At 40.2% G+C, this 27,064-nt stretch overlaps 1 protein-coding gene across 6 annotated transcripts in view; it reads left to right on the forward strand.

Annotated features, from left to right (window-relative positions):
- LOC116862785 (protein FAM91A1) overlaps positions 1 to 27,064 on the forward strand; it is a 43,236-nt gene that overhangs the window by 11,764 nt on the left and 4,408 nt on the right. For 5 of the 6 annotated variants that reach the window (XM_032850180.1, XM_032850183.1, XM_032850181.1 and 2 more), the window contains 15 exons: positions 3,251 to 3,357; positions 3,838 to 3,876; positions 4,382 to 4,494; positions 4,916 to 5,031; positions 5,830 to 5,942; positions 6,273 to 6,359; positions 9,076 to 9,208; positions 13,261 to 13,409; positions 15,156 to 15,290; positions 15,442 to 15,555; positions 19,447 to 19,519; positions 22,126 to 22,275; positions 24,235 to 24,339; positions 25,081 to 25,204; positions 26,511 to 26,580. In XM_032850180.1, coding sequence (XP_032706071.1) covers positions 3,251 to 3,357; positions 3,838 to 3,876; positions 4,382 to 4,494; positions 4,916 to 5,031; positions 5,830 to 5,942; positions 6,273 to 6,359; positions 9,076 to 9,208; positions 13,261 to 13,409; positions 15,156 to 15,290; positions 15,442 to 15,555; positions 19,447 to 19,519; positions 22,126 to 22,275; positions 24,235 to 24,339; positions 25,081 to 25,204; positions 26,511 to 26,580 — 1,628 coding nt within the window. The remainder of the gene's footprint in view (positions 1 to 3,250; positions 3,358 to 3,837; positions 3,877 to 4,381; positions 4,495 to 4,915; positions 5,032 to 5,829; positions 5,943 to 6,272; positions 6,360 to 9,075; positions 9,209 to 13,260; positions 13,410 to 15,155; positions 15,291 to 15,441; positions 15,556 to 19,446; positions 19,520 to 22,125; positions 22,276 to 24,234; positions 24,340 to 25,080; positions 25,205 to 26,510; positions 26,581 to 27,064) is intronic. The other variant, XM_032850182.1, reaches the window with a different exon arrangement.

The following is a 27,064-nucleotide window of genomic DNA, read 5'->3' on the forward strand; positions in this document are numbered from 1 at the left end:
TATCACCCTAACAGATTAGACACATACCGTTCTGAGATCTGCAATAATAGAATTTCTCAGAGGACAGCATTTCTCCTTTGTTACATGGTAACACATTGCAGTGTGTTTTACTTAAATTCCTTATTTTTATCTTCACATTGTTGTACACGTAATGTCAAAATAATGGAAATCTGAAATAAATCTCTCACATCCCAAATCAACTCAATGATTTTACAGATTTATGTCCTTTTAGTCTTTGTTCAGTGCATAACTGGTTTTATAGATGTTCAGTCCTGTGATCTGATAGTTTTACTCTGTGTGCCTGTCTTATTTTTTTGTGTCACTATTGTCTTTCTCGTCTTTATCTACTCCTCCCTTTCTCCTTCACCCATTCCCCAGTTAAACCGCTATTAAAGCCCTTGTGTATTTTCTGGTGGATGTATCAGTGTATTAACCTGTTGCTGGTTATTGAGATTACTTACACTTTTCTTGCTATGGTAGTGATGTGGTTAACATCCTTGAACACAGTGGAGCTTTTCTCCTCTAGGTTAGATTTCTTACACTGTATTTAGGTCATATGTTAAGGTATGTTTTCCAGCACATCTTTCAGCTGTTGTTCTGGTTTGTTGGTATCTTTCCTCATACTAAGATATTTAATGTTTGTGTAATCAAATATAAAATGTCAAAAATGGCCAGGGAATGACTTTGCTACTAACTATTGAGCGACGATAGGGGCTTATGACAAGAATACTCCCTCCTATCCGTGTTGAATCCGGACAGGTTATCATGCTGTCGTGTGTCCCGACCTTTATTTGTGTTCGCATGCGCCAGTGGTTCTTTAAGAGTGGATTTTGAATCATGTGCAAACGTGAATTCTATTTTCAGTTTGGAAGGACAGCCAAAAAGCAATGAAATACTAATTCTGCTTTGTAGAATTGCTGCTATAACAAATAAAATACTAGTTTTACAGTTCGAAAGGTTTTGACAAGGAAATGATTTCTGGAGGACGGGGCTGATAGTGGTTTCCTGTCACTGTGAGAAAATAGGAATGCATTATGCGTTATGCTAGTCTTTACTCTCATCAGTAAACTAATGTTGACTCATTTGAGAATCTCCTAAAAAGATTGGTTTTTGATTAGTTCATTTCAGTCCCTGTTGACTGTTTGAACACTGACTCACATTATCACTAAGTGCATCTGCAAGGTGTGGTCTGAGAAGGGCCAAGTGGATGGCTGCGCCGTTGCAGAGATGTGTTCTGCCAGGCTTTTCTTAGGATCTAGCAAGTTCTGGTGGTACAGACAGACTCATGCTCTTACAAGTGCTGAATATATCCTCCTTGTCGCCATGGAACATGGGATGTTCCCTAATTTGGAATAACCTGTGAAAGGAAAGCAGTTTGACAAGATGGAGGCCATCGAATTTAGCACGAGACACCGAAGTTGATTTCAGAGAAAGCATTTCATCTCTGTTTCAACAAAACAAGCAGTATGATGGTGGAACAAATAAACTGGATAAATAAAGAGAATAGTCACGAAGGGGTTTTGTTGTTAAGACGTATTTAGTCCATCGTCAGACCTTATACTTGCTTGGTTTATGGCTCCCCTTTCATTTACAGCTTTCTAGATTTCTGTTAAGCTTGAATAGAATACTTCTAAGATACATATAGAAATAGTCTAAAAATTCTTAAAAACCTTTGTCATATAAATCCAAACCTGTAGCTGGAACTTTTTTTTTTTTTTCAAAGATTTTATTTATTTATTTGACAGAGATCACAAGTAGGCAGAGAGAGAGGGGGAAGCAGGCTTCTTGCTGAGCAGAGAGCCCGATATGGGGCTCGATCCCCGGACGTTGGGATCATGACCTGAGCCGAAGGCAGAGGTTTAACTCACTGAGCCACCCAGGCACCCCTGGAACTTATTTTTGTATTTTATGTGAAATAAGGGCCCAAGTTGGTTTTCTTCTATTTGGAAAACCAGTAACATTTGGATAAATGCTAGGACGGTTTTTTCAATAAGCCATGACCACCGAATGGAAGCGTAACTTTTGTCATACATTGAATTCCCCTCTGCATTGGATCTAATTCTGATATCCTTTTTTCTTCACTTATTTATTTTTATTTTTATACTGTATTGTTTCACTACAGTGACTTAAAGTAACCTTTAACATTAGTTATGGCTGGGCCTTCCTTGTGAGTTTTGTTTTATTTTGTTTTTTTTAATAACTTTTTTTCTTGGCTATTTCCAGGCATTTTTTTCTTTATATTTATTTATTTTTATTAACGTGTTTAAAATTTTTATTTTGTTATTTTTTATTGAGTTAAAATTGACATCCGCCATGTTAGTTTCAGGTTTAAACTGTAGTGTTGATGATTTTGTATGTTTTGGGAATTGAGCACCACAAGTCTAGTTAATAACATCCATCACCACACAGAATTACCAGAAAATTTTTCTCTTGTGATGAGAACTTTTAAGAGCTACTCTTTTTTTTTAAAGATTTTATTTATTTATTTGACAGAGATCACAAGTAGGCAGAGAGGCAGGCAGGGTGGGGGGGGAGCAGGCTCCCCGCTGAGCAGAGAGCCCGATGCAGGACTTGATCCCAGGACCCTGGGATCATGACCTGAGCCGAAGGCAGAGGCTTTAACCCACTGAGCCACCCAGGTGCCCCTACTTTTTTTTTTTTTTTTAAAGGTTTTATTTATTTATTTGACAGAGAGAGAGAGAGAGATCATAAGTAGGCAGATAGGCAGAAAGAGGGGGAAGCAGGCTCCCTGCTGAGCAGAGAGCCTGATGCGGGGCTGGATCCCAGGACCCTGGGATCATGACCTGAGCCGAAGGCAGAGGCTTTAACCCACTGAGCCACCCAGACGCCCCTGGTCTCCTGCTTTTCTGCTTTAGCCCAGTCACCCCTGCTATCTGTAAGGCATTAAAACACACCCATTGAAGCCTTCCCCATTCCGAAGCAGCCCCAGTCCCCTTGCCTTTCTACCCAGTTCATGTCCTCCAGCACTTCCTCTGCCTCAGTAATGCTGACAGTTCCCTGGGGTTACTCTTTGTAGGATTTGTGCTCTACTATCAGAGTCCTCTGTGTAGATGGGGTTGTAGATGGCCTTAACTTTGGGGGTTTTAGAAAACTTGCTGTGGAGTAGATAAAATAAATCAAAAACTGAATTTAGTCCCTAAGGTAGAGGTTTCCCTTTTTGAATGGGTATTTGCATATGCTTTCTTGTTTTATAAAATTGAATCACTGATAAAAGTCTATTTTGTTTTAGTTCCTCCTCTTGAAGGTTTTGTAATGAATCGGGTACAAGGGGATTATTTTGAAACTCTACTCTATAAGATATTTGTTTCCATAGATGAGCATACTAATGTTGCAGAGGTAAGTATGACAATGTCTTATGAACGAACTTAACCTCAAGATTATAAAAAACATTTGTGTAAAGTAGATAAAGTTATTTAATGATAAGGTTAAAATGTTTTCAGAGTCAATATGCATGGGTAGGTCATAGACCATTAATATACTTAAGTTACAATTCTTAAGTTACCTTCTGTATAATAATATAATTTGGTAAATAACTTATTTCTTGGTAAAAGGATTGCAGACTATTGATTGATATAAGCATTTTCTTATTTTAAAAGAGACTAAAGAGGAAAGAACCTTCCATCGTTATGGTCACTATCTGGATTCATGCTACTTAGACATAAGGAAAGAAGAAAGTTCTGATTTCAGAATTAATATATTGAGTCTTTTAATTATTCATAATTTAAAATTTTGCTGATTATGGTTCACTTGTTTATTACAACTGTGTAATATTGATAATTCTAGGAGTGTAAATAATTTTTTGTTTTTATTTTCCAGCTTGCAAATGTCCTTGAAATAGACTTATCCTTGGTTAAGGTATATAATTTTTATACTCTTTTTATTTATAAATACTGAATGGCTTTTATTAGAAACTTTTGTCTTGATTAGCTACTGAGAAATAGACACAGTGAGATTCTTATTGGCTGTGCAGGGGAGTGAGGACAGTAAAGGGGGTACCTGCAAAGATGGAAAAAACCAAGGTAAGGGCGCTGAAGCAGTATTCCACGCTGGGGAGTGAAAGCCTGTACTCATGCTCCTGCACGTGCAAGAGGCTGCCCGATCAGTGTCTTGTGACGAGGTCACTGAAAGCACCATCTTCTTCTGCTGCGTCCTAAAGAGCGCCAGGCCAGAGAATTGGAAGTACTCTCTCTTCCACATCTGTGAACAACTTAGGGGAGGAGCAGGCCTACTGAAAATGTTTTTTCTGGTGGCATAAAAGTGTTTGGGGATCACTGTGTCAGAGTCAATGACAATACTTTATCTCTACAAATAGTCTGATGTCTGGTTTATTTTAAATGCTAACTTCTTTATATTTTTTCAGAATGCGGTTTCAATGTATTGCCGATTGGGCTTTGCCCATAAGAAGGGACAAGTAATAAATTTGGATCAGCTTCATTCATCGTGGAGGAATGTTCCATCTGTAAACCGATTAAAGTAATTCATTTATTCAGTCTGAGATATTAGAGTTTCCTTTTGAAAAAAAACATTGCTCTATGTACAGAAATTTTACTATTGAGGTGAACACTGCCTGTTAGTGGTTTTTAATCTTTTGTGCGATGAATGGTGTTTAGAATCTGATGAGAACAAGAACACTTTCCCCAGAGAAAAGTACATATGGTATTTTACAAACAGCTGTGAAGAGTTCTCACATTCCCTGGAGCCTGCCCATGGGTCTTGGTTAAGAACCATTGCTGTATGTGGGCAGAGCATTTTGGGGCTACGTCTCCATTTGGGGCTTGAACATAAGACGGGACTGGGTGGGTATTCATAATTTGAGTGCTGACTTCAGTATCTGTTTTTATATAAGCTAAGATGTACATGATTTGTAAAACGTGGCTGGATTCTTCATTCATAGGAGTACCTTAGACCCACAGAAGATGCTGCTGTCGTGGGATGGTGGGGAAAGCAGGAGTCCCGCGCAGGAAGTCTCATCAGCCACTGACACGGACACCAATAGTCAAGAAGATCCGGGTTAGCAGTCCCTCAGGGTATAGAGACGCCAGGCGTCTATGCCGACATTCACAGAGCGAACTAGGCTTTGTTCTTGATACCATTCATTTGATGTGCAGTCTTCGAGTCCCTAGCAGTATGCTGGGAATTGACTATGGTACCTTGCTTCTGAGAATAAGTCTAGGGAGAGAGAAGGCAGTGTAATCACAAAAACCACAACAGTGTGAGAAGTGTTTTGGTGCTTGTGGGGAGCAAAGAGAAAGAGCTTTCTTGTCTAGAGATTTAGGAAGCCTTCATGGAGGAGATAATAACTGGGCTAAGAACGAATAAGAGCTTGCCAGCTGGTGAGTGAGGGAAGGTCTCAGCATGGGCTAAGCACAAAGGGAGGCAAAGAAAGCATAGTGCGTGAGGGGCTGCGCGTGGTTTTATGTTGGGGCATGGGGAGAGGAGCACAGCATAGCTCTGTTCTTACCCTAGGCTCTTAACCGAGCCAGGTGACTTGTCTGAAGAGGTCAGGCTAGCTAGTCTTAAGTGTTCTGACAGTTATCAAGTCTTGGTTTATTACTGGTTTTCAAGAAACACCACGAAAGTGAGTACTTAAAAGTTTTTTTTTTTTTTTTTTTTTTTAAACATTCTCTGGTTGGAGATGGATAGGATTGGGCCACTTAGGACTGACTACAAAATTACTTATAGTTAGTTACATACTTTTGAATTTTTAAATCAAGTTGAATTGCAGTTCTTTCTCATTCCAAATGGTAGGCAAATAATAATTCTAAATCACTCGATTTTAAATCATGATTTTTTTTTTTGTTGTTCCAGCGGATACAGCCAGTGTAAGCAGTTTGAGTTTATCTACAGGATATACAAAGCGCATTGCTTTTCTGTTTGACTCAACTCTTACTGCCTTTTTAATGATGGGAAATCTTTCACCGGTAAGTCCAGTTCTTGTTTAAATGTGACAGTGTTTAAAGATTAGATGTAAAATAGTTCATGCTTTGAAATCTTTTTTTTGAAGTACTGGATTTATTCCTGAAAACACAAAATGCCAATCGTCTTGTTTTATATTCCCTGGAGGAGCGTCGTAACTTTTTAGTGATGGTTAGCCTCGCACTTCATCACCTTTGGTTATATTGGAAAGCATAATAGAAATATGAGATGTTCTGTTTCATTTTAAAAAAAGAAAATTAGAACTTATTCATAATAGACTTGTATAAGGTTTTAAGATCCATTTTAGTTTTTTTATTTTTGTTTCTCTATGCCAGAACTTGAAAAGCCATGCGGTCACCATGTTCGAAGTTGGTAAACTCTCAGATGAGTCTCTGGACAGCTTTCTTATAGAACTAGAAAAGGTAAGTCTGGATTGCTCATTATGGGATCTCAGGACGTTTGGTGCTGTTCCTTGCTTGATACCGATTGTGTTGATTTTTGGTGTCTGCCTCATTCCCCACCTTTACTGTAACAGTCATTTACACTTAAAAATACTGAGTGGATGAATGGATTTTTGTGATTTTCAAAGTGGTTTTTGGACCTTACCTCTCACTTAGCATGATTTGGTTTTATGAAATGTGGTATAGGGGAGACCCTGGGCGGCTCAGTCAGTTAAGCATCTGCCTTTGGTTCAGGTCATAATCCTGGGGACCTGGGATTGAGCCCCGCATCGGGCTCCTTGCTTTCTGCCTCTGCCTGCCACCCCCCAACTTGTGCTCTCTCTCGCTAGCTGTATGTCAAATAAAATCTTAAAAAAAAAATGAAATGGGGTATAGAAATAGTCAATATAAATTTTTTTTTTTTTTAAGATTTTATTAATCCATTTGACAGAGATCACAAATAGGCAGAGAGGCAGGCAGAGAGAGGGGGGAAGCAGGCTCCCTGCTGAGCAGAGAGCTCGATGCGGGGCTCGATCCCAGAACCCTGAGATCATGACCTGAGCTGAAGGCAGAGGCTTAACCCACTGAGCCACCCAGGCGCCCCTCAATGTAAGTTTTTAAATTACATTTTTCTAAAATAGCCTTTGTTTTTGTTATTGGTTTTTTTTTTTTTCCCTTTGATATGACTGTTTAAGATCTCCTCTTCAGCAGTTTTATTTAAAGTTTTTGTTCCCCTTGTTTTAAATCTGGAGCAGCATCCACGGGTACCATATTTATGTCCACTCTCACTAGCCCCGTTAGCATCTTGAAGACTCCAGCCATAGCTGCTCTTAGGCACCTCTTCCTCTACATGAAAATAGCCCGATTTGTCCTTAGCTCTAAATCTCGATTGCCCTTTCATGGTTTTTCCATTCCCTGGGCTTTTTATTTTTGTCTTTTTTGTTTGTTTTTTTGTTATCTGTTTATGCTAATAGTTTGTGTGCTGAGTCTCCACCTTGACTAGTAATTTTGGTACCTTTTGTGCTTCAGTGATGAACTCTGTATATTAAATGTTTTACTTAGAGGATTTTTGATGATTCCATTAGTTTCTTTATATTTAAAAAAAAAATGACATTTTTTTCACTCTTCCTTCTCCATAGGATTTTTAACTTGATGGTGCAGAATTATATTTGAGATAATCCTTTGCAATTAATTGGTCTTTCATTTTTACCTTTATACTTCCATTATTCCCTCAATGCTTTTAGTATCCTGTTAATCCCATTTCTAATGTATGTGTATCATTTTTTGCCAATAAATTTTTTATTTTCTAAGATACTTTTTTTTAAAAGATTTTATTTATTTGACAGAGAGAGATAACAAGTAGGCAGAGCAGCAGGCAGAGAGAGAGGGGGAAGCAGGCTCCCTGCTGAGCAGAGCAGGTCTGGATCCCAGGACCCTGAGATCATGACCCGAGCCGAAGGCAGGGGCTCAACCCACTGAGCCACCCAGGCGCCCCTGTTTTCTAAGACATTTTAACTTCTCTTTTCCTGATTTTTTTCTCACCTCAACTAGTGTTTTAGCATGTGTAACAATTAGAAGATCACTTTATTTTTATATATCTATTTCATTTTATGCCACCTAGCCATTCTTGGGAAGGCCTTTTAGTCTGAAGTTTAGTCATTAAAAATAGTTTCTTAAAAAAAAAAGTTTCTTAGCTATTTTTTAAGAAGCCTCGTCCTAATTAAACTTAGTTGGTTAATTTTTTTTTAAGATTTTATTTATTTGAGATTGAGTGAGTGAGAGAGAGAGAGAGAGTGAGTGAGAGAGAGAGAGAGAGAGAACATGAACAGGGGGAGGGGCAGAGGGAGAGGGAGAAGCAGGCTTCCCTCAAAGCAGGGAGCCTGACTCAGGACTCGATCCCAGAACCCTGGGGTCATGACCTGAGCCGAAGGCCAACACCTAACTGAGCCACCCAGGTGCCCCGGTTGATCTTATTTTTAAATGCCAATCTAATTTAGTCATTCCTCTTGTAGACCTGTCCTTTCATTTCCTGTGTTGTTTCTGGGATGTGTGTATTTTTACATGTTAAAGAAGCACCTGACTCAGTGTCAGAAGAGCATGCGTTAAAACGTAAGGCCAGTGAGCACAGGGGTTTTGTCCGCTATTCTGTCCCTACGTCCTAGACGGATCATACCTAGCACATCACAGGGACTTGGTGAATCCTTTTCGAATGAATTTAAGCTGTATACTCAGTAGTGTGGAAACCATGATGTTGAATCTCATACTCCATTGTCCCTTGCAGCCAGTGATGCAGAACGGGGGGCATAGTGACAAGAATTAGAAGCATAATTGGTGACCATGGGTTGGAATACTTTTCTGGATGAAGCAGAAAATAGATCTTAGCTTTTTTTCTTTTTTTGTTTTAAGCACCCTATTTGAATCCTATGTGGGAGATAAAACATATATAATAGAATAATTTAGCATTAATTGGTTGCTTCAAATTGTTAGTTTTACTTGCTAGGATAATTTCTGTCATCTTCAAAGATATATTCAAATGGAAACTCAGCCGAGATTTAGGTTAAGATTTGTCTCAGTATTGCCTGGGCTAATTTTGGTTTACTGAGTCTTAGTAGTGTTTTAATGTCTGTACTATATGGTTATTGTATATTAGGATGAATGGTTTGAGAGTGATACTGCAAAATTTATTTTCTCGGTTTAGGTTCAGAGCACTGGTGAAGGAGAAGCACAGAGATACTTCGATCATGCACTCACTCTGAGAAACACAATATTGTTTCTGCGTCATAATAAAGACCTAGTTGCGCAAACTGCACAGCCAGACCAACCGAATTATGGTATGATAAATGTACTTGATTTTGAAGACATGACCCCATGGAACTTCTTTCTAAGAAATTAAACAGGTCATGCTTACTTATTTAATCATCGCTTAATGCATTTAGTGTAGACGGCATGTTGAATTTGCAACCAGAGGCTTGTTTTGTGACTTCCTTTGCTTGTCAGCTCTTTCTTATTTTACCTTTTCTCCTTTCTCCTGTGCCACTGACATTTGTAGTTATCTCAGTGTGCTTAGAACCTACAAAAACGGTTGGAGCGTTAACTTGTTTAAGTGGCTGGATGGCATGTAGAACAGGCCTCGGGTTGAGGGGTGAACAAAGCCAAAATGTAGTGATTTAGGAAGCCTACTATTTCTTGAAGGAAAGATCCCATTGTAGGAAAGGAATAAGCAGGAGTTTCCGATTGAAGTGCTGTTGTAATACTTACTGAAGTATTTTACTTAAAAAATTAAAAAAGAGAACAGAAAACCTTGTTAAAGAGTAAAAGAAAGAAGGCAGTGGCAGTTCTAATCTGTGATGAACCCTGACGTGGCTCTTGCCCTGGTCTGTACTCTTGGGTGTGGGATAGGTGGCGGCGGGGGGGTTCCCAGACTGTGGTTGAACGGATAATAGGTCCTAAGGAGGGCATTGCCACCCATGAATGCATGTTTTTAAAAAGATGGCACGGCTTGGGCGCCAGGGAAGAGCATTCGGATACCGTCCTCGCTCATTCACAGGAGCTGCGTCTCAGAACTCCGTGAATTCTTAGCTCGTTTCTTTCATTTACTTAAAATTTAAGTTCTGTTTTTCTGGCCGGGAACCAGTGGTTTCTGAGTCATACCCAGTTACATTCTACTTCTTTCAACAGCACCTGACTTTCTTTTCAGCTCAATTTGAGCATTTAAGAACAGAATCAGTTGTCACTTTACAAAAGTGGTCATGGAGATGAGGACAGAGATGCTGGGTAGTTGAGCCGAGTGAAGCCGGACACACTCAGATCCTGGTGACTGGCTTCTGCAGCTGTAGTATATCAGGCTCAGAGTTCTGCTTTAGCACAATTAGGACTGATTTCATGCTGGGGTTCTTTCTGAGATTGTTCATAAATAGTTGCGACTGGATATTAAGTCACCAAGTGCCAAGAGGCCAAAGCACTTATTCATAGGCATTCATTAATGGTAACCATTTTTTGGCTGCCAGGTAGATCATGTGACCTAAGCAACGAGCAGCACACTCTTGAAGATGTCTTTGTATGTAAAAATCCTGAAATTACTAGGACTTTTTAGGGACTTAGGGAGGTGATGGATTAGAATATTTGAAATACTCTGTCATAGCCATCTTGAAATATACCATCCTTTCCTGTGCATCATAGTGTCCAGGAATGTTAGTGCTGGTGACCAGTCAAATGTAATTCGTTTTATAGGTAGATAAATTAGCTTGTTTTGGTCAAATCTTCTGCCCATTTGTCCTGTATGGATTAGTCGGTGGAAGACATGGGACTTAAGTCCATGTTTCTTCAAAAAAAATTTTTTTTGCTCTATCCCGTTTATTACCTTCTCTTGAACGTTAAACTATTTGTTGATTTATTCCTAAACAATTTGTTGCTTAGTAGTCTGGACTAAACTTTGTTTTTCACCATGAATGGTCTGTGTACCAGAAAGTTAAATTGAATAAAAAACCTAAACCTTATCTGTATGAAAGTAGTTAAATATTATTGTAACTCGTGAGGTTGGTTTGATAGTGGACTGTTTTTGGTACTAGGTAGAGCTTTCATTGTTTAGTCTTTCCTCACTAAGATTTTTTTTCTGACATTTTTTCACTCATAACTGATTTATCAGTTTTATTAAATTTGTTCTTGATTTCTTGTATGTAGTCAAGCATAATTTCTTTAGTCTTTTTTTTTTTAAGGTTTTATTTATTTATTTGAGAAAGAGAGAAAGAGCAAGAGCCAAGTGGGAGGAGGGGCAGAGGGAGAAGCAGAGTCCCCACTAAGCAGAGAGCCCGATGTGGGGCTTGAGCCCAGGACTCTGGCATCATGACCTGAGCCGAAGGCAGGCGCTTAACCATCTGAGCTGCCCAGGGGCCCTTTCTCTAGTCTTTATAGAACTTTGCCCCTTCTCTCCTTTTCCTAAGCCACCTGCTTAGCTCTCGTTTTCCTTTAAAATGAACCTCCCATCTGGCTCCAGCCAGATCTGTCTTCTCCCCCTCACTCTCCCACCTTGTTTGCTGGCTGTGTGCAACAGATGCTCTTCCTGATGTCTATGACTTGCTCTCCTCCATTAGCAACATTTTATTTGAAAATACCACAAATTTACAAAAAAGTTTTAAGAATTTAAGAATAGTATAATTACTTCGAACCCAGAATTTGGGAGTAAGTTGCGTACCGTGATCTTTGTCCACAAAATTATTCGGGGGGCGTTTCTTAAGAATAGGGCTAGTCCCTGACATCATCTTCAGAAGGTTAATTGCTACAGTACCTGCCATTCATATTCCAGTTTATCAGTTGACCCAGTAATGTCCTTAATAACATTTTTCCCCCTCAAATGCAGGATCTAGTTTAAGATTCAATACTACATTAAATTGTCATGTCTCCTTTATCTCCTTTATTCTGGAACAAGTCTGTAACCTTTTTTTGTCCTTTACGAAATTCTTATTTTTTTAAGAATATAGTCTCTTTTTGTTAGTTTTACTAGAAAGTTCCTCACGTTGGGTGTGTGGGATGTTTCGTTGTGATTAGGTTCAGGTCACGCACTCAAGTCCAGAGTATTACCTAAGTAACGTCATGTTCTTCTAAGGGTATGACATTCGGAGGCATGGGATTCCCATCCGCTCCCGTTGTGATACTAGTTTTGTTTTTGTGTTTTTGATTATTCTACTACGTAGTTAAGTATTCTCCCCTCGTGCAGCGACTCAGTAGTCTGTGGACAGGTACTCTGAGACCGTGTACATCACCTGCTGCTCGTCAGTACCTCCCCCCGGAGGGAGCGACCAGTGTTGTTCCTGCCTGAACCATTTTTGTCTGTGATGGTTGTAAATTGATAATTTTTTTTCCAATTCCAGTTCTTCCGGTAACAGTTGGGACCGAGCATTTTTTTATATTCTCAGTATGGATTGATGAATTCCTGTTTTTTTCAATGGCTTATAATTAGTCACTGTTCTCTCTCAATTACTTGTGTGCTATGGTTGTCTCCAGTTTTGCCAGTAGGATTCCTTTCAAGCTGCCTCCAGTTTCCTTGTGCCATGCCTCCATCTTTTAAAAGAATTCTTACATTTGGGGCAGTTCTTTACTTTCTGGCAAAACAGTCTTCTCCTGTACTTCTGTCCCAGTCTTGGAATCAACCTTTTCTCCCAGGAGCCAGGTTTCTTTTATTAGAACATGGTATTCAAGAGTGAAGTCCTGGTACTAGTTGTGCCAAGTGCTTCTGGGCCCTTCCAGCAGGCCATATGTTTTTTGGTTCATTCTTGCTTGAGGGGGAGATGAGCTAACTTTGTCTCCTGGCGTTTCTTTCAGCCTTATCTATCTTTTTAAGAGAATGAATAGGACTGGAATTTTCTGAAAGAGTTCTAGAATGGGAACACTGAAAATCTGTTACATGCCGAGGGACTTCTTGCTTTATGGACCAGCAGTCTTGGGCCCGTATTGTTAATGAGAACCTCTCGTTCCTATACCAAATTCAGAACTTGGCCATGAAACTCTTTGCAGAAATTGGAAATTGGGGGAAGCCAGGCCACAGCTTTTTTGTGGCCTGTATATCTTCATAATATGCCACCTCCTGGGAACGGCTGGAGATGGAGAGGAAATGAGGTAGAGCAAACACGTATTTCTAATACAAAAGGGAGTAGCCTCACAAAACCCCAGTAGATGGTTATCTTTCTAGATCAGGGAATAAAGACTGTTAGCTTTAAATCCTAAAGGGTCTTCGTGGTTTCTGAGGGAATTTGGCACTATTAATAGAGATACTCTGTCTGTTGGAAGGATGTTGAACCACCAGGATGGTTAGCGGTATTTTGTCTTAGACATTGCTGTTCCACCTTTTCAGTCTTTCATCCTCCCTGTACGCTTGCTCATCGTCCAGGTTTTCCTCTGGATCTCTTACGCTGTGAGAGCCTTCTTGGTTTGGACCCTGCGACGTGCAGCCGAGTTCTAAACAAAAATTACACACTGCTCGTGTCCATGGCTCCTCTCACCAATGAAATCCGGCCTGTGAGCAGCTGTACCCCTCAGGTAAAGAGCCACTTGGAGCATGGCGAGTGCTGTCATTTCACCCTTCCCTGTGGTGACTCGAAGAAGAGGTTTACCGGTTTGATCATGTTATTTCTCAATTTGCAGATGCCGCATGCTCACATCAGTAACTCAGAAAGCAGTTTTGTATTTTATGCTGTTGTAAAACGTTCAGTTTCTGAGATAGAGTTGGTATGTTTTATTCATGTTTCATCTAGTGACTTGGGACACATTGACGTTTTCTTGATGAAGGCAGTGTTTTACTTTATTACTGTTTTTTTTTTTAAGGTTTTATTTATTTGACAGAGAGAGAGATCACAAGTAGGCAGAGAAGCAGGCAGAGAAAGAGGAGGAAGCAGGCTCCCTGCTGAGCAGAGAGCCCGATGCGGGGCTCCATCCCAGGACCCTGGGATCGTGACCTGAGCCGAAGGCCGAGCCTTTAACCCTCTGAGCCATGCAGGCGCCCCTTATTACTGTTTTTTAAAGATTCTATTTATTTATTTGAGAGAGCGTATGAGTATGAGTGGGGAGAGGGGCAGGAGCAGAGAGAGAATCTCCAGCAGACTCTGCACTGAATCTAGAGCCCAACACAGGGCTCAGTCTCAGATCCTGAGATCCTGACCGGAGCCGAAACCAAGAGTCAGACGCTCAACCAATGGAGCCACTCAGGTGCCACGTTGATGACTGCAGTATTTTAAAGGGAATGTTCTGGGTGCTCTATGAAGGAAGCCTGGATTGCCTGCAGGGATAAAGTCAGTTTAATGAGGAAAAATAAAGTGTCTTAGAAGTGGAGTTACGATTGCTAAATAAACCGGAAAGGAAAGACTGCTTGAAAGCTAGAACTCTGGGTATCTCACAATTGACTTATGAACATTACTGCTCTCTTTTTAAACATAAATCAGTTGTGTATTTGTATGCTTAGCAAGGACATTGTGACCTCTACCATTTTCAGAGAGCGGGGATCATGTTGCTCTTCTTAGTGCTACATCCTGCCTGGTCCCCTAGATGTGCGAGGTTAATGGTGTAGAAGAAGGGAAGCGATCCTGGTACAAGGTTGATATTTATATGCTCTTCTAGCTGCCTTAGTGAGCATACCTCGCGCACCCCCAAATTTGTCCTCTATCCAGTAGGAGCGGTTATAGGTTAGCATTTACCAACTTTAAAAAAAATAATTCTTTGTGTGCTCCCCCTGCAACTCTATATACACACTTTCTCCCATTCTGTGACATGACTTCTAGGCCTAGTAGGAATCCATGAACTGAACAGATGATAAGATGGATGGAAGGTTCGCTAGTTCCTTTTGTGAAAAATCACATGTGATTAATGACAGTAACTGGCACTTTGAAATAGAGCTAATTAGATGACAGGTGCTGTTTTAAACCTTTTGGAACAATCTTACAGTGTCTTTACAAAGTAGATATTTTATCGCCGCATTACAGAAGAGCAAAGTGAGGTATAGAGAGTTATAGTGAGCTTCTTAAGATGATATAGCTTAGGGGACAAAGCCAAGATTCAAACCTTGGTGTTCTGCTCCAGAGTCCATTGTGTAAGACGTGCTTTCTCAGTTCTAGGATAAGATTGAAACTGTTTGAATGGAGCATTTGAAGTTTATTTTCATAGGGATAATAATAGCATTTAACATCTATGTGAGGCATTACCTATTTGCAAGACTTCATCCTTGGTCCCTGGTGAGATGTGTCTGCTTTCATCAAGTATTACAACTTTATCTTCCCTGTTTTGTGATTCCAGCATATTGGACCAGCTATCCCAGAAGTCAGTTCTGTCTGGTTTAAACTGTACATTTACTACATCACTGGGCAGGGACCACCATCTCTTCTGCTGTCCAAAGGTACAAGACTTCGAAAACTGCCAGATATATTCCAGGTACGTTGTGCAAAGTGTGTCTCTTTTTTTTCTTTATTTGTGAGGAGGGTAGAATTTGGTAAGCAGTATTTTAATGACCTTCTGAAAATTTTTTTTTCCATTTCTGAACACCATTTTATTCATCTTTTATTCATTTTTTTTCCCCCCATAGGGTTATGATCGATTACTCATAACATCTTGGGGCCATGATCCTGGGGTAGTTCCTACGTCAAATGTGCTCACAATGTTGAATGACGCCTTGACTCATTCGGCAGTTTTGATTCAGGTACTGCTGCTTTATTTGAAACAACCAATTTCGGATTTTGACTTGGAAGATTATAAGTTGTCTAGCTTTCTGCCGAGCCGCAGTTGGATGTCAGTAATTTGAGATTTGTAAAGCTGAAATGTAAGGGATCAGATGCGGGTTTTCGTGCTGGCCTTCGTCTGGAAGTGTGGGAATCGCAGAAACAACATGGACTTTGGAGTGAGACCCAGCTTTGAATTCCAGCTTCGTCTTTTGCTACCCGTGTGGCTGTATTTACAGTAGTTGTGTTGAGCTAGAATTCACATAGCGTACAACCCACCGATTGACATCGTACAACTCCGTGGTTTTTAGTTGTAGGCACACATGTCCACAGCCTTCCCCATGCTCATTTTAGAACATTTCCATCACCTCAGGAAAGAACTCCTGAATGCTTAGTTCTCCCTCCCTTATTCCCCAGCCCTAAACAGCACCTTACTATCTCTCTAGAATGCTTATTCTGGGCATTTCACATACATGGAGTCACGTAATATGTGGTATTTTGTCACTGACCTCTTTTACTTCGCAGAATTCTTTTGAGGTTCATCACGTAGCATGTATCAGTCCATCATGAGTCAGTACTACATTCCTTTTTATGGCCAAAGAAGAGTCCCTTGTGTGAATAGCATTTTGTTTTTCCGCCTATTGCTGATGGACATTTGGGTTTCCACCTTTCGGCTTTTACGAATAATGGTAATCACTGCTACACATGGTCATTTATAGGTTTTTGTGTGGCCATGTTGTCATTTCTCTTTGGTGTGTGTCTAGGAGTGGAAATGCTGGGTCATATGGTAATTCTGTGTGCATCTGTTTAAGGATCTTCCAGACTGTTTTCCAGAGTGGCTGCACCATTTTACATTCTCACCAGCACTCGGTATTATCTGACTTGTTTTATTATAACCCTCCTAGGGTATGAAGCGGTATCTCACTGTGGTTTTGATTTGTGTTTTCCTGATGCCTAACAATGGTGAGCCTCTTTTCTTGTGCTAATGAGCTGTGTGGCGTTTTGAAGATACTTCTCTTATGCTTAGTTTCCCACCTGTAGAATGGCCATGACAATATTTACTGTATAACAATGAAAAGTAATAGTAGCAGCTAATGAGGGGATAAGCAATTTATAGCCCTAGGATTATTGAATGAAATAGGACTGTGTGTGAAGTGTGCAGCACACTTTCTGCTTCATAGTAGGTTCTCAATAAAGATTTCATCAATTTATTCAACTAACAATCGTATGTGCCATATTCTGTGCCAGTTAATGTGGATATACAAATAAGACATAGTCCCTGAGTTCAAGGGATTTAAGTCTGGTGGGAAATGTTGCCTAAGCAGTCCATTTCGGTTCTTTCCTGAGTGCTGAATAGGATTATATGGTGCACGCATTAGAGTAGTACCCAATTCAGCCTTGAGGCAAGGAGAAGGGCTTGGGGGACACTCATCAGAGACCGTGAAACTCAGGCTGAGTATAGAAGGATGATACAGAAGAGAGCCCGGCCAGGCACAGGGGTTAGCAGGAATAAATCTCTGGGCAGAGATTTTTTTTTTCTTTTTCCCCCGCTGCTGCTTCCCTAGTACCTAGAACAGCACCTCGCTCAGAGTAGTTTCTCCTGAGTGTTTTGATGTACACTCCAGGCAGGCCCTGGAGTAGAGTGTACCTTGACCGTTTTGCTACAGAGCTTACACTGTACCCTCTACATTGATGGCAGCCTGTAAAGGGTACTGAGCAGGGGATTTTTATGGTCAGTGTGTTTTGGGAAGATCAGCTTGGAGAGGATGCTACCCAGGTATGCTGCCCCCAACCCAGCAGGGTAAGAGACCTAAAGCAAGAAATCCGGTTAGGATTTAGTGTATGAGTCCCGGTAAGAGGTGAAGGCAGCCTAGATCAGGGAAGTGGTAATAAGAATTGAAAGCGAAAATGGGTTCAAGAATTATTACAAATTAAGATGAATAGAATTGATCAGATGTCTGAGAAGGATATGAGAAGAGGAAGAGAATGATTCCTGGGGTGTTGGCTTGTGAAAGTGGAAGAACGGTGCTATCCCTGCTTGACAGAATAGAGGAGGAAGAGCCAGTCACTGGGGGTCAGATGATGTGCTGCGTTTGGAGCGTGTTGAGTATAAGGTGCCCATGGGACATGTGCATGGTGGTGCTATCTAATCGGTAATTGAAAATATTTTGATATCCAAATGAGAGTTAAACAGGAGACACTGACTTGAGTGTCTGCATCAGCACGAGGAGGTAGTTGAAACCATGAGGGACGAAGTGTTAGCCAGGAAGGAGGAACACGAGGCAGGGTTTCATGGTGGGAAATGACATAATGGAATGGGTTAGGTGTGGGCTCCAGTCAGTCTGTCTAGATGCAGATCTTGGTTCTACCGCTTATGAGGACTCTCGGGTGAGTTTGATAATCTTGAATTCCTTCGCCTGCAAACTGGAGATAATAACAGGTTCTGTCTTTATAAGGTTGTTGAAACTTATGACCGAGTTGCATAATCTGCACAAAACGGGTAGAGTCCTACACGTAGCACACAGGAAGGTCTCCCAAGATGTTCAGTGTGAGGTGGCAGTGGTAGGAGAAGCAGACAGGAGTTTCAAAGTTTTGTTTTTGCTCAACAAGAATGCCTTCTTTATTAAGTGGTATGGAAGAAATACACCTTGCTGGAATTCATAACAAAATCAAGATTTTGATTAAAACCACACTTTTGTTACAGCAGTCTTGATTAGGGTTTAAATCGGAACTGTACCAATGAAGTTGAAAAGAACTGTCTGAAGAAATGTGTTCGGGTTGTTGTATGAACCATCTTAATGAGTGCTATTTTTCTCTGAAATGTTTTTTTCTTTTATAGCATAGTACTTTGACTTCAATAATGTATAGGTTTTTTTGAAAGGGAAAAATGTATAGATTGCCAGTGTCAACTTAAATTTTCTATTATAACACCACTAAATGCATGTAAACATTAGATTCTTCATGTTTATTATTTTTACATCAAAACATTTGGGGATTTAAATGCAAAAAATCCTTTAAAACTAACAATTCAGATGAACATTAATTGAATGCAATAGTAAAACTAAATTATGCATAGCATGGGAGTGGGGTGGTTAGACTCAAGATTTTTCTTAATTTAATTTTTGAATTAATAGAATCTTCACATAATTCAGAAACAAAACACTATGAAAAGATGCACAGAGAAAAGTGTTACCGTACTTCTTATATTGTCTGCTCCCTTCTCCCCTTTTCTCCTCCAGATCAGATACATTTATTAGTTTTTGCTATCGTTGTCTAGGATTTCTTTGCATGTGCGAGCCAATGCACAGTGCTATCCCCCTGCGATTTTCACTTAGCAAGTGGAGACCTTTCCATTTCAGTTCGCAGGGAGCTTGCTTCCCCCCGCCCCCCTTCGCTGCTGCCTTGAAAATACATCCATTAATTTACTGAACCCCTGTAGAGGGGCTTTTATAATTATACAATCTTGAATATATGTCAGTGAATGAAGGTTTTTGAGTTTCGCATTCCCAGCTCATGATCAGCCAGGCAGTTGACAGTGGGATTCTTTCATCAGAACTACAGCTAACCCTTGTGCGAGCGTGCTCGATTTTAGTCTCCGCTGCCTCACCTCATGGACCTGTTAAATCGGCCTCTTTGTTTTTCATTAGCCATCCACTCCATTGGAGACACATGGCCTTGTAAATTATAATATGCCCTCAAGATGGTCTTTGCTTGGTGGAGAAAAATTAAAAAATTGTTGAAAGTTTTTTAATGGAATATTAATGTAGGGTATACCATAACATGGCATAGTCTTATTTATGGTTTGATGATCTGTTTGTTCTTGGAAATACAGGTTTCTTTTATACCTTTCAACTGTGTTTCTTCACCTTTAGGGACATGGTTTGCATGGGATAGGAGAAACTGTCCACATACCGTTTCCATTTGATGAAACAGAACTACAAGGAGGTACCTTACTTTTGAATTATATCTGTTTAACTTCTTTATCATTAATCTTTGTCAGCAGTTTGGTAGAAAACGTAGCAGGAAGTGAATTCTTAAAATTTTTCAGTCCTAGGTGCTTATGCTGCTTTTAAAGACTGTTAGCGAAGATGGAGGCACCTGGATGGGTTGTTGGTTAAGCGTCTGACTCGTGATTTTGGCTCAGGTCATGATCTCAGGGTCAGGAGATCAAGCCCCATGTTGGGCTTCACACTCAGCGAGGAGTCTGCTTGAGATTCTCTCTCTCCTTCTGCTTCCCCTGACTCTCCGTGCCCTCATGCTCCTGTGCTCATAGATAAATAAATCTCAAAGAAAGGAAGGAAGGAAGGAAGAAAGGAAGAAAGGAAGGAAGGAAGGAAGAAAGGAAGGAAGGAAGGAAGGAAGGAAGGAAGAAAGGAAGAAAGAAAGAAGGAAAGGAAGAAAGGAAGAAAGAAAGAAAGAGGCAAAGATAGTTTTCTGTCATGTGCCTTTTCCCACAAAGAACTAGTAGAATAAGACTCAGGACCTTTGAAGGAATGCTAGTCTGCCTTGGAGATGAAGAGTTTATCGGTGGGTCCCTGCCTGCTGGAAGACTAGGTTTTCTCTCTGTTTAGCCTTTCACTTTCCTTGTGTTGTTTATTTGGAGGCTGGAGGACAAGACAGTTCATTGGGAATATTTCATGCTTAGTTGATTTTTTTCTCCCCAATGTTGCATACTGTCCCTCCTACCTCACGGGGGCTTTTTTTTTTTTTTTTAATTTTATTTATTTATTGGACAGAGAGAGATCACAAGTAGGCCGAGAGGCAGGTAGAGAGAGAGGAAGGGAAGCAGGCTTCCTGCTGAGCAGAGAGCCCGATGCGGGGCTCGATCCCAGGACCCTGGGATCATGACCCGAGCCGAAGGTAGAGGCTTAACCCACTGAGCCCTCATGGGGGCTTTTTAAGGTAATTTAGACCCAGGTGTCAATCAACATGTATGTACTTTACAGTGTACGGAGTACTTGTATGGATTCCCTCTTTCGGCATTTGAGTTTACCATTAAATATTATTTTTGCTATTAGAGAGGATGTGAGTTAGAGGTTGAGCTAAATTAAGCTAGTTAGAATCAAGGGGGGAAAGCCCTGTTTAAAGTTAGCTCTTTCTAGAATTGGATGCGAGCTACAAGTGCATTTGATGAAAGATGCTCACAGAATTTCTGTTAAAAGTAAATTTATTCTTCCTTCTGTTTATTATAGGAGATAATCCTCTCTCTTTTGAATGTTAAAAAGGTATATATATTCAAAAGAAAAACATTATCTGATTTAAACTGCCATATATTCATACAGCACTTACATTTCCCACTCCATGTAAAACTGCTGTTCTGTAACCTTATGTTATGGTTATGTTTCTGGTTTCATATGTTTTTTCTGTATATTTCTGGTTCTTAGAGCCATGATGCTTGAATTTTTAGAGAGCAGTGAATGGTTCAAGTAAACTTAGGTTAATTTATATAAGAACTTAATGTTCTTCCAGAATGATAGTAGTCACCACTTTGCCTTACTTCCCCAAAGTAGGGAAAAGGAAGGTTTTAAAATTATTTTTTTCCTCTTCACATAGCCAGACTGCAGAAGCCTTGCGTTTGAAGTTCAGTTCTCTTTTGCCTGTTGTGAATAAATGTGCGTGAAATTTGGAGAAGAGTTTTCTCTTCCAAAAAACAGCCCCTTTCTCAGAAATAAGTACTTCTCTGCAATTAAATTCTGCTGCTTAATCCTTTGACACTTCATAAATTCTGTGGGAAAAATATTTGTTCACCTGAAGATACAGGCTAGTGACAACAGGATCTTCAAATGTGTAAAATCTTAAAGACTGATTAATAGCTCTCTTGCCTTGGGAGAGGATTGTGTGAATAATAAAAGAAAGGAATCTTCGTATTTGAGTATGGAGCATCTTTTTGTTTATAAGTTCACTGAGTTATGAGGAATTGCACTAATATTTGAATAATTTATTAAGGATATAGTTTCAAGTGCACTTTAGCTTTAGTTTCAGTAGGAATAATTTTACTTCTAAAAATTTTTCAAAAACATGGTGTGTATTTAATACATTTCTTGGCAGAAGCCCAACAAGTAAGCATTTGAGGCAGAATAGAACCACAAAGAGAAGCCTTGAGAATTTGCCCCGACTGGTCCTGTTTGCTTACTTAGGTAATTTGTTTTGATACAGTAAATGCCTCCTGGAGGCTGTAAATAATATGTGTACACCGGCCTTTCATGTTCATGGGTAGTTCTTTGTTAGAATCAGTGTTGATAGATTAAAGTTCTAAGAGTTGATTAATAGGGGGCGCCTGGGTGGCTCAGTGGGTTAAAGCCTCTGCCTTCGGCTCAGGTCATGATCCCAGGGTCCTGGGATCGAGCCCTGCATCGGGCTCTCTGCTCGGCAGGGAGCCCATTTCCCTTCCCCTGTCTCTCTGCCTGCCTCTCTACCTACTTTTGATCTCTGTCTGTCAAATAAATAAATCTTAAAAAAAAAAAGAATTGATTAATAGAAGTATAGTTACATTTTTGATGTCATGTTATAAAACTGTTTACTTAAAATGTGCTGTCAATCTTTGTCCTCAGAGTTTACTCGTATCAATATGGGTGTTCATAAAGCCTTGCAACTATTAAGGACCAAAGTGGACTTGCAGCATTTTTGTGGCTATGTCACCATGTTGAATGCTTCTAGCCAGCTTGCACACCGAAAACTCAGTGATGCTTCTGATGAACGAGGTCAGCCAACAGTTGGGTTCTTTGAATTAAGATCATTTTGTGGAGTTGATCACAGTCTTAATACTTAAGAAGCAGGGAAACTTCCGTGGGATGTTGAATTATTTTATGCTTGGTGTTTTTTCACTAAGATGATGGAGTATTCTGTGACGTTATTTGGACAAACCAGTTGTTGGGATGGAGAAAACACTATGCGCCCAGCTAAAGGGGTGCTAGCCTGGGGTTGGAGTATAGAATGGGTGTGGGGTGTTAGCCCTGTCATCTCTGTAGGTTTTAATTTAAGTCCTTTTGTGGGGTGATGGCTTCAAGACTTCAGTCTCTGTGTAATACTGTTTCTCAAGTAGAATGAACAGTTTTTCCCATTGAAGCTTTCTCTTTCTGTCAAAGGCATGACTGTCTCAGTAACCCAGGCCTGTAATCTTAATCTTTGTCTCTTCCTTCTTTTGCCATGATGGCCGTTTAGTTTCCACATTCTGTGAATCAGTCTTTAAAAATGTCTGTTATATCCTATCTTCCCTTCTCCGTTTTACATTCGCCGTGACGGTCACGCTGGTCTGCGTCTCAGTCGTCTGACCATGAGTTGTTGGAGCCTTGTCCTGCTCGTTAGCCTTCCTGGCCTCATTCTCCTTCCTCTGTCTCCACTCTAGCCTTCATGCTGACAACAGCTGATTTTCCTTTTTCCTTTTAATTAAAAAATGTATTTTCCCATCACCTTCTGCTTACTGATTGTTTCTGCTCTGGAAGAATTTTGGCTTGTATGTGGCTTTGGTACCAGCTCTGGTCTGTGACTCTAGAAAACCTTTCAGTTCAAACATCTGCTGTTGATAGATATTGGTTCCCTAAGCCTCTTAGCATGGAATCCTGAGTAAATATGGTCCATTGCTCGATGTCCAGTGGATTGGCTTGGCTCCCTTTGAGTTACATATCCAGCCTTGGTCCTTTACCTTTGGCCGGAGAATCTGAGTAAATCTTAACAGTTGGCCGCCACATATCACAGGGCATTTTCCAAACGGGGGTATGGGTAAGGCAGTCATTTCAAAGCATGTCTGCTACAGTCATTTTTATTTCTTTCACCGCTCAAACATTTATGGAGTACCCGCTTAGGTGCTGAAAGGATTGAAATTACTAAGACCAAAGGAAGGGAGACAAGCCAGTGAACCAGCCTGCCTTGTAGTGTTAAGAGGCTGCGATAGAGCTTGGCAATGGCTTAATGGGCTGCCGTAGGACAGAGAAGGTGCATCTCGGCCCTTCTGAGCTATCAGAGGAGGCTTCTTAGAGAAGGTAAAGTTTGAACTCAGTTTTGAAAAGTGAGGCTTTGGGTACATAAAAGATGTTTGTTTATTTGGACAGTAGCAGCCTTTCAGGCAGAGGGAACCAGGCAGAAAAATAGCTCTTCTGGGCCAAAAGAAAGAATTTGTTGGAAAGTAGTAGAAAATGAGAGTAGAGAAGTAGGTAAGGTCAGGAGATCTTGGAGGATCTCATGTGCTAAAAGATAGGAGGACTCCAAATCTTGAAGAGGAGTGACATAATCTGGCTGCATGTTTCCATGGGGATAGAAGCGACTTTGGTAATGATCTAAGTGAAAGTCTGAACTTGTGTTCTGACTTTAGAGTCCTCGTTTCCTGGGGCCCAGGTTTCCCCACTTCGGCGCCACGTATATTCTGAGTTGGACAGTTCCGTGTTGTGGGGCCTATCCCGTGCGTTGAAGCATGTTTAGCTCCCTGGATATCAGTAGCGTCCCTCTCCCCATGCTTGACAGCTGCATCGGTCTCCAGACATTGTCAGAGGTCTTCTGGGGGGCAGGATTGCCCCCTAGTTGGGAACAGCTGCTATAGGCTGAAGACCCTTCGTTGTTCTCCATTGTCATTCCTGTTGCTGGAAGTCTTCTCTCCCTTTAGGGCTGACGGACGACTTACGCCAACTACGAGAATCCTAACGTTGTGTATGTCTTTTCATTGCAAGGAGAACCTGATTTGGCTTCTGGCTCGGATGTAAATGGGAGTACAGAGTCATTTGAAATGGTCATTGAGGAAGCAGCTATAGACTCGTCAATAAAACAAAACTCTGGTACGGCTTTAAGAATTATTTGCAGTTTTAGGGGAACCTGGGTGGCTCAGTGGGTTAGGCCTGTGCCTTCTGCTCAGGTCATGATCTCTGGGTCCTGGGATTGAGCCCCGCATTGGGCCCTCTGCTCAGAAGGGAGCCTGCTTCCCCTCACTCCCTGCCTGCCTCTCTGCCTACTTGTGATCTCTCTCTCTGTGTCAAATAAATAAAATCTTAAAAAAAAAATTATTTGCAGTTTTAGATTAGCTTCAGAGATTGAACTCTTCTGTTAAATCATTTGGATGTCATTTGTTTGCTCTGATTATCCATAGTGGGCCTTTTATTTTAGTAAGTATTCACTAGGAAACATGTTTATGTATTTAGAATAACAATGAAAATGTTACAAAAATAGGACCTGAGAACAATGACTTCAGTTTCATTTTTCCTGTGTTAAATTCTTTCATCTTGTTGATGTCTTACAGTCTCTCTCTCTCTTTTTTTTTTTTTTTTTTTTTGGTAAAAGGCCATTTTGAGCATCTGGTGAAAACTTTGTGCCTTCCCCCCAGAAGCATGTACTTACTCAGTAAAGATTCTTTCCTGTTGCAGAGATCACTGACCCGCCCTAAGTCCTCTCCCCTGTGAAGCCCATTGGTGGACCCCAGGGGTAGGAGGAATCTGAAAATTTCTGGATGTCTGTTAAGAAACCCTGGTCAGTTAAAAATTTGTAAATACGTATGTGATTAATAACTATAAATTGTCTTCTAGTTGCCACAACAGAAGCAGATTGGGTTCCTCTCGAGCTGTGCTTTGGAATTCCATTGTTTAGTTCAGAATTAAACCGGAAAGTTTGTAGAAAAATTGCTACACATGGCCTTTGCAGAAAAGAGAGGTAAGGGTTTATGTTCACTGTCATCTTTTCATCTGTGAGGCTTAGGCTGTCAGTTGCCACGTCTTATTTTCCTTTATTTCACACATGAGCATAGTAATGGCCTTGTGTCTATTCATTGATTGAATAAAGATTGCTAGCTTAAGGGTTTTACTATATTTTTCAAAATTAAACTTTAGCATCTCAAAACTTTGATACATGCAAACATTGGGGGCACATATTTTGGTTAATTTTAATTATGTTAACTTAGTTACCCGATTTGGTTAGAGTGTGATATAAATTAGCATGCTTATGTGAGATCGTGCCTAGTGTTTGTAATATGTATGTCTCTGTAGAATGTTTCCCTTGTGTATTTCTGTCCCTTTGAGCAAACACACTCAAGTTATGTCATGTAAATAGTGATTCTTTTGTTGGAATTATAGCTGAATTTCTAAATTTTCTTCAGTTTCACATTTTCTAAAGTGAGCATGTATTACTTATCAGAGATGACGTGGAGGTTTGTCTTGCATGCCGACTCTGATCCATTGGGAGCCGTTGCTAAGAGGCAGTGTTGGAAAATTTTTACGACTGTTGAGCAGAGAGGAATGTCCTTGAATCTGACTCTCGTGGCAAGGGTGTCTGGGAGAGTGGATGTCCACAAGTCTCCTTGACTTCTTCATTTAAGAAAACAAAGTTGGATAATAATTCATTCAGTTGACTTAATAATATTTTATCAGAAGATTAAAAGTACTCAGTCGACACAAATTTCAGTAATTCTCCAAAAGTCATCTACATGAATAAAAAAGTAGAAATACGATACAGCTTTAAAGATTGCCACCATAATTGTTACCAGTTTCCATATTTGAAAAATACTTGATTTTGGTGGGTTGATATATAGTTATTCTGTCAGACCTTTTATCAGGATGTATTTTAAAATAAATTTGGGTATTTGAAGTTGGTATCATACTTGTCATTCCTACTTGAAAAGTTCTCTTTCATTTAACATTTGTATTTGCTGCTAATAGTTTAAGCTTTTGCTAATGGTAACTTCTCAGTTTTGGTTTTATACGTGATTTTTTATTTCAAAATGGTCTTTTTAGGCATTATTAACTCCCAGTTTTAATATTATTAGCTTGATGAGAACCATGGCAATTTTCATTGCCCCCAGGACAGTTTCATTGATGAGAACCGTTGAAATTTTAAAAAAAATTTATGTGATTAATCGGAATATATTTACATATATAAATGCACTTAAGTTGCTGAAATTAAACTCGCGAGATACTCATTCTTCTCATTAAATTTGTTTTAAACTTTTGCCCCTGTTTTTCAGCCTTCAGAACCTCTTACATTCCAGTAGAAAACTCTCTCTACAGGTCCTTAACTTTGTTCACTCATTCCAGGTAACAAAATTTTAAAAATATGGTATTTTTGCATAGAGCTTTAGAGGATAGGATGCAGAACACTTCCATGTTTGTCCTGGGTCTCCACAGTAATAAAATAAGCATTAATTTTCATTGATAAATAAAGATGCTGAGATTTAGGAAGTTCATTTTCTTGCACATGATTTACTGGCTGGGTGGAGAAGGTCTAAAGCTGGGACTCTGTTCTGTGCCAGGGCATCGTTCAACAGAAACGCGTTACGCGGCTCCCATGCTGCGTAACTGCGTTAACCACACACAGGTGCTGGTTGCTGGGTATGATCTGCCCCTGTTAACTGCAGTAGTTCTGGGTTGGGGCTGAGGCGGCTGTTTGTAGTTCAGGCCAGTGCTGTAGACCTTTTGTCTTCCCCTCCCCCAGGGAAAGAAAGGGTACTCCGTAGATTTGATTTGTGGATAAACTTTTGGACAGAAATATTTCTGTTCAGAATATCTGATCCAGTGTTAC

This window comes from Lontra canadensis, unplaced genomic scaffold, assembly GCF_010015895.1.
Source record: "Lontra canadensis isolate GAN:19392208 unplaced genomic scaffold, GSC_riverotter_1.0 scaffold327, whole genome shotgun sequence".
NCBI classification, from domain to species: Eukaryota; Metazoa; Chordata; class Mammalia; order Carnivora; family Mustelidae; genus Lontra; species Lontra canadensis.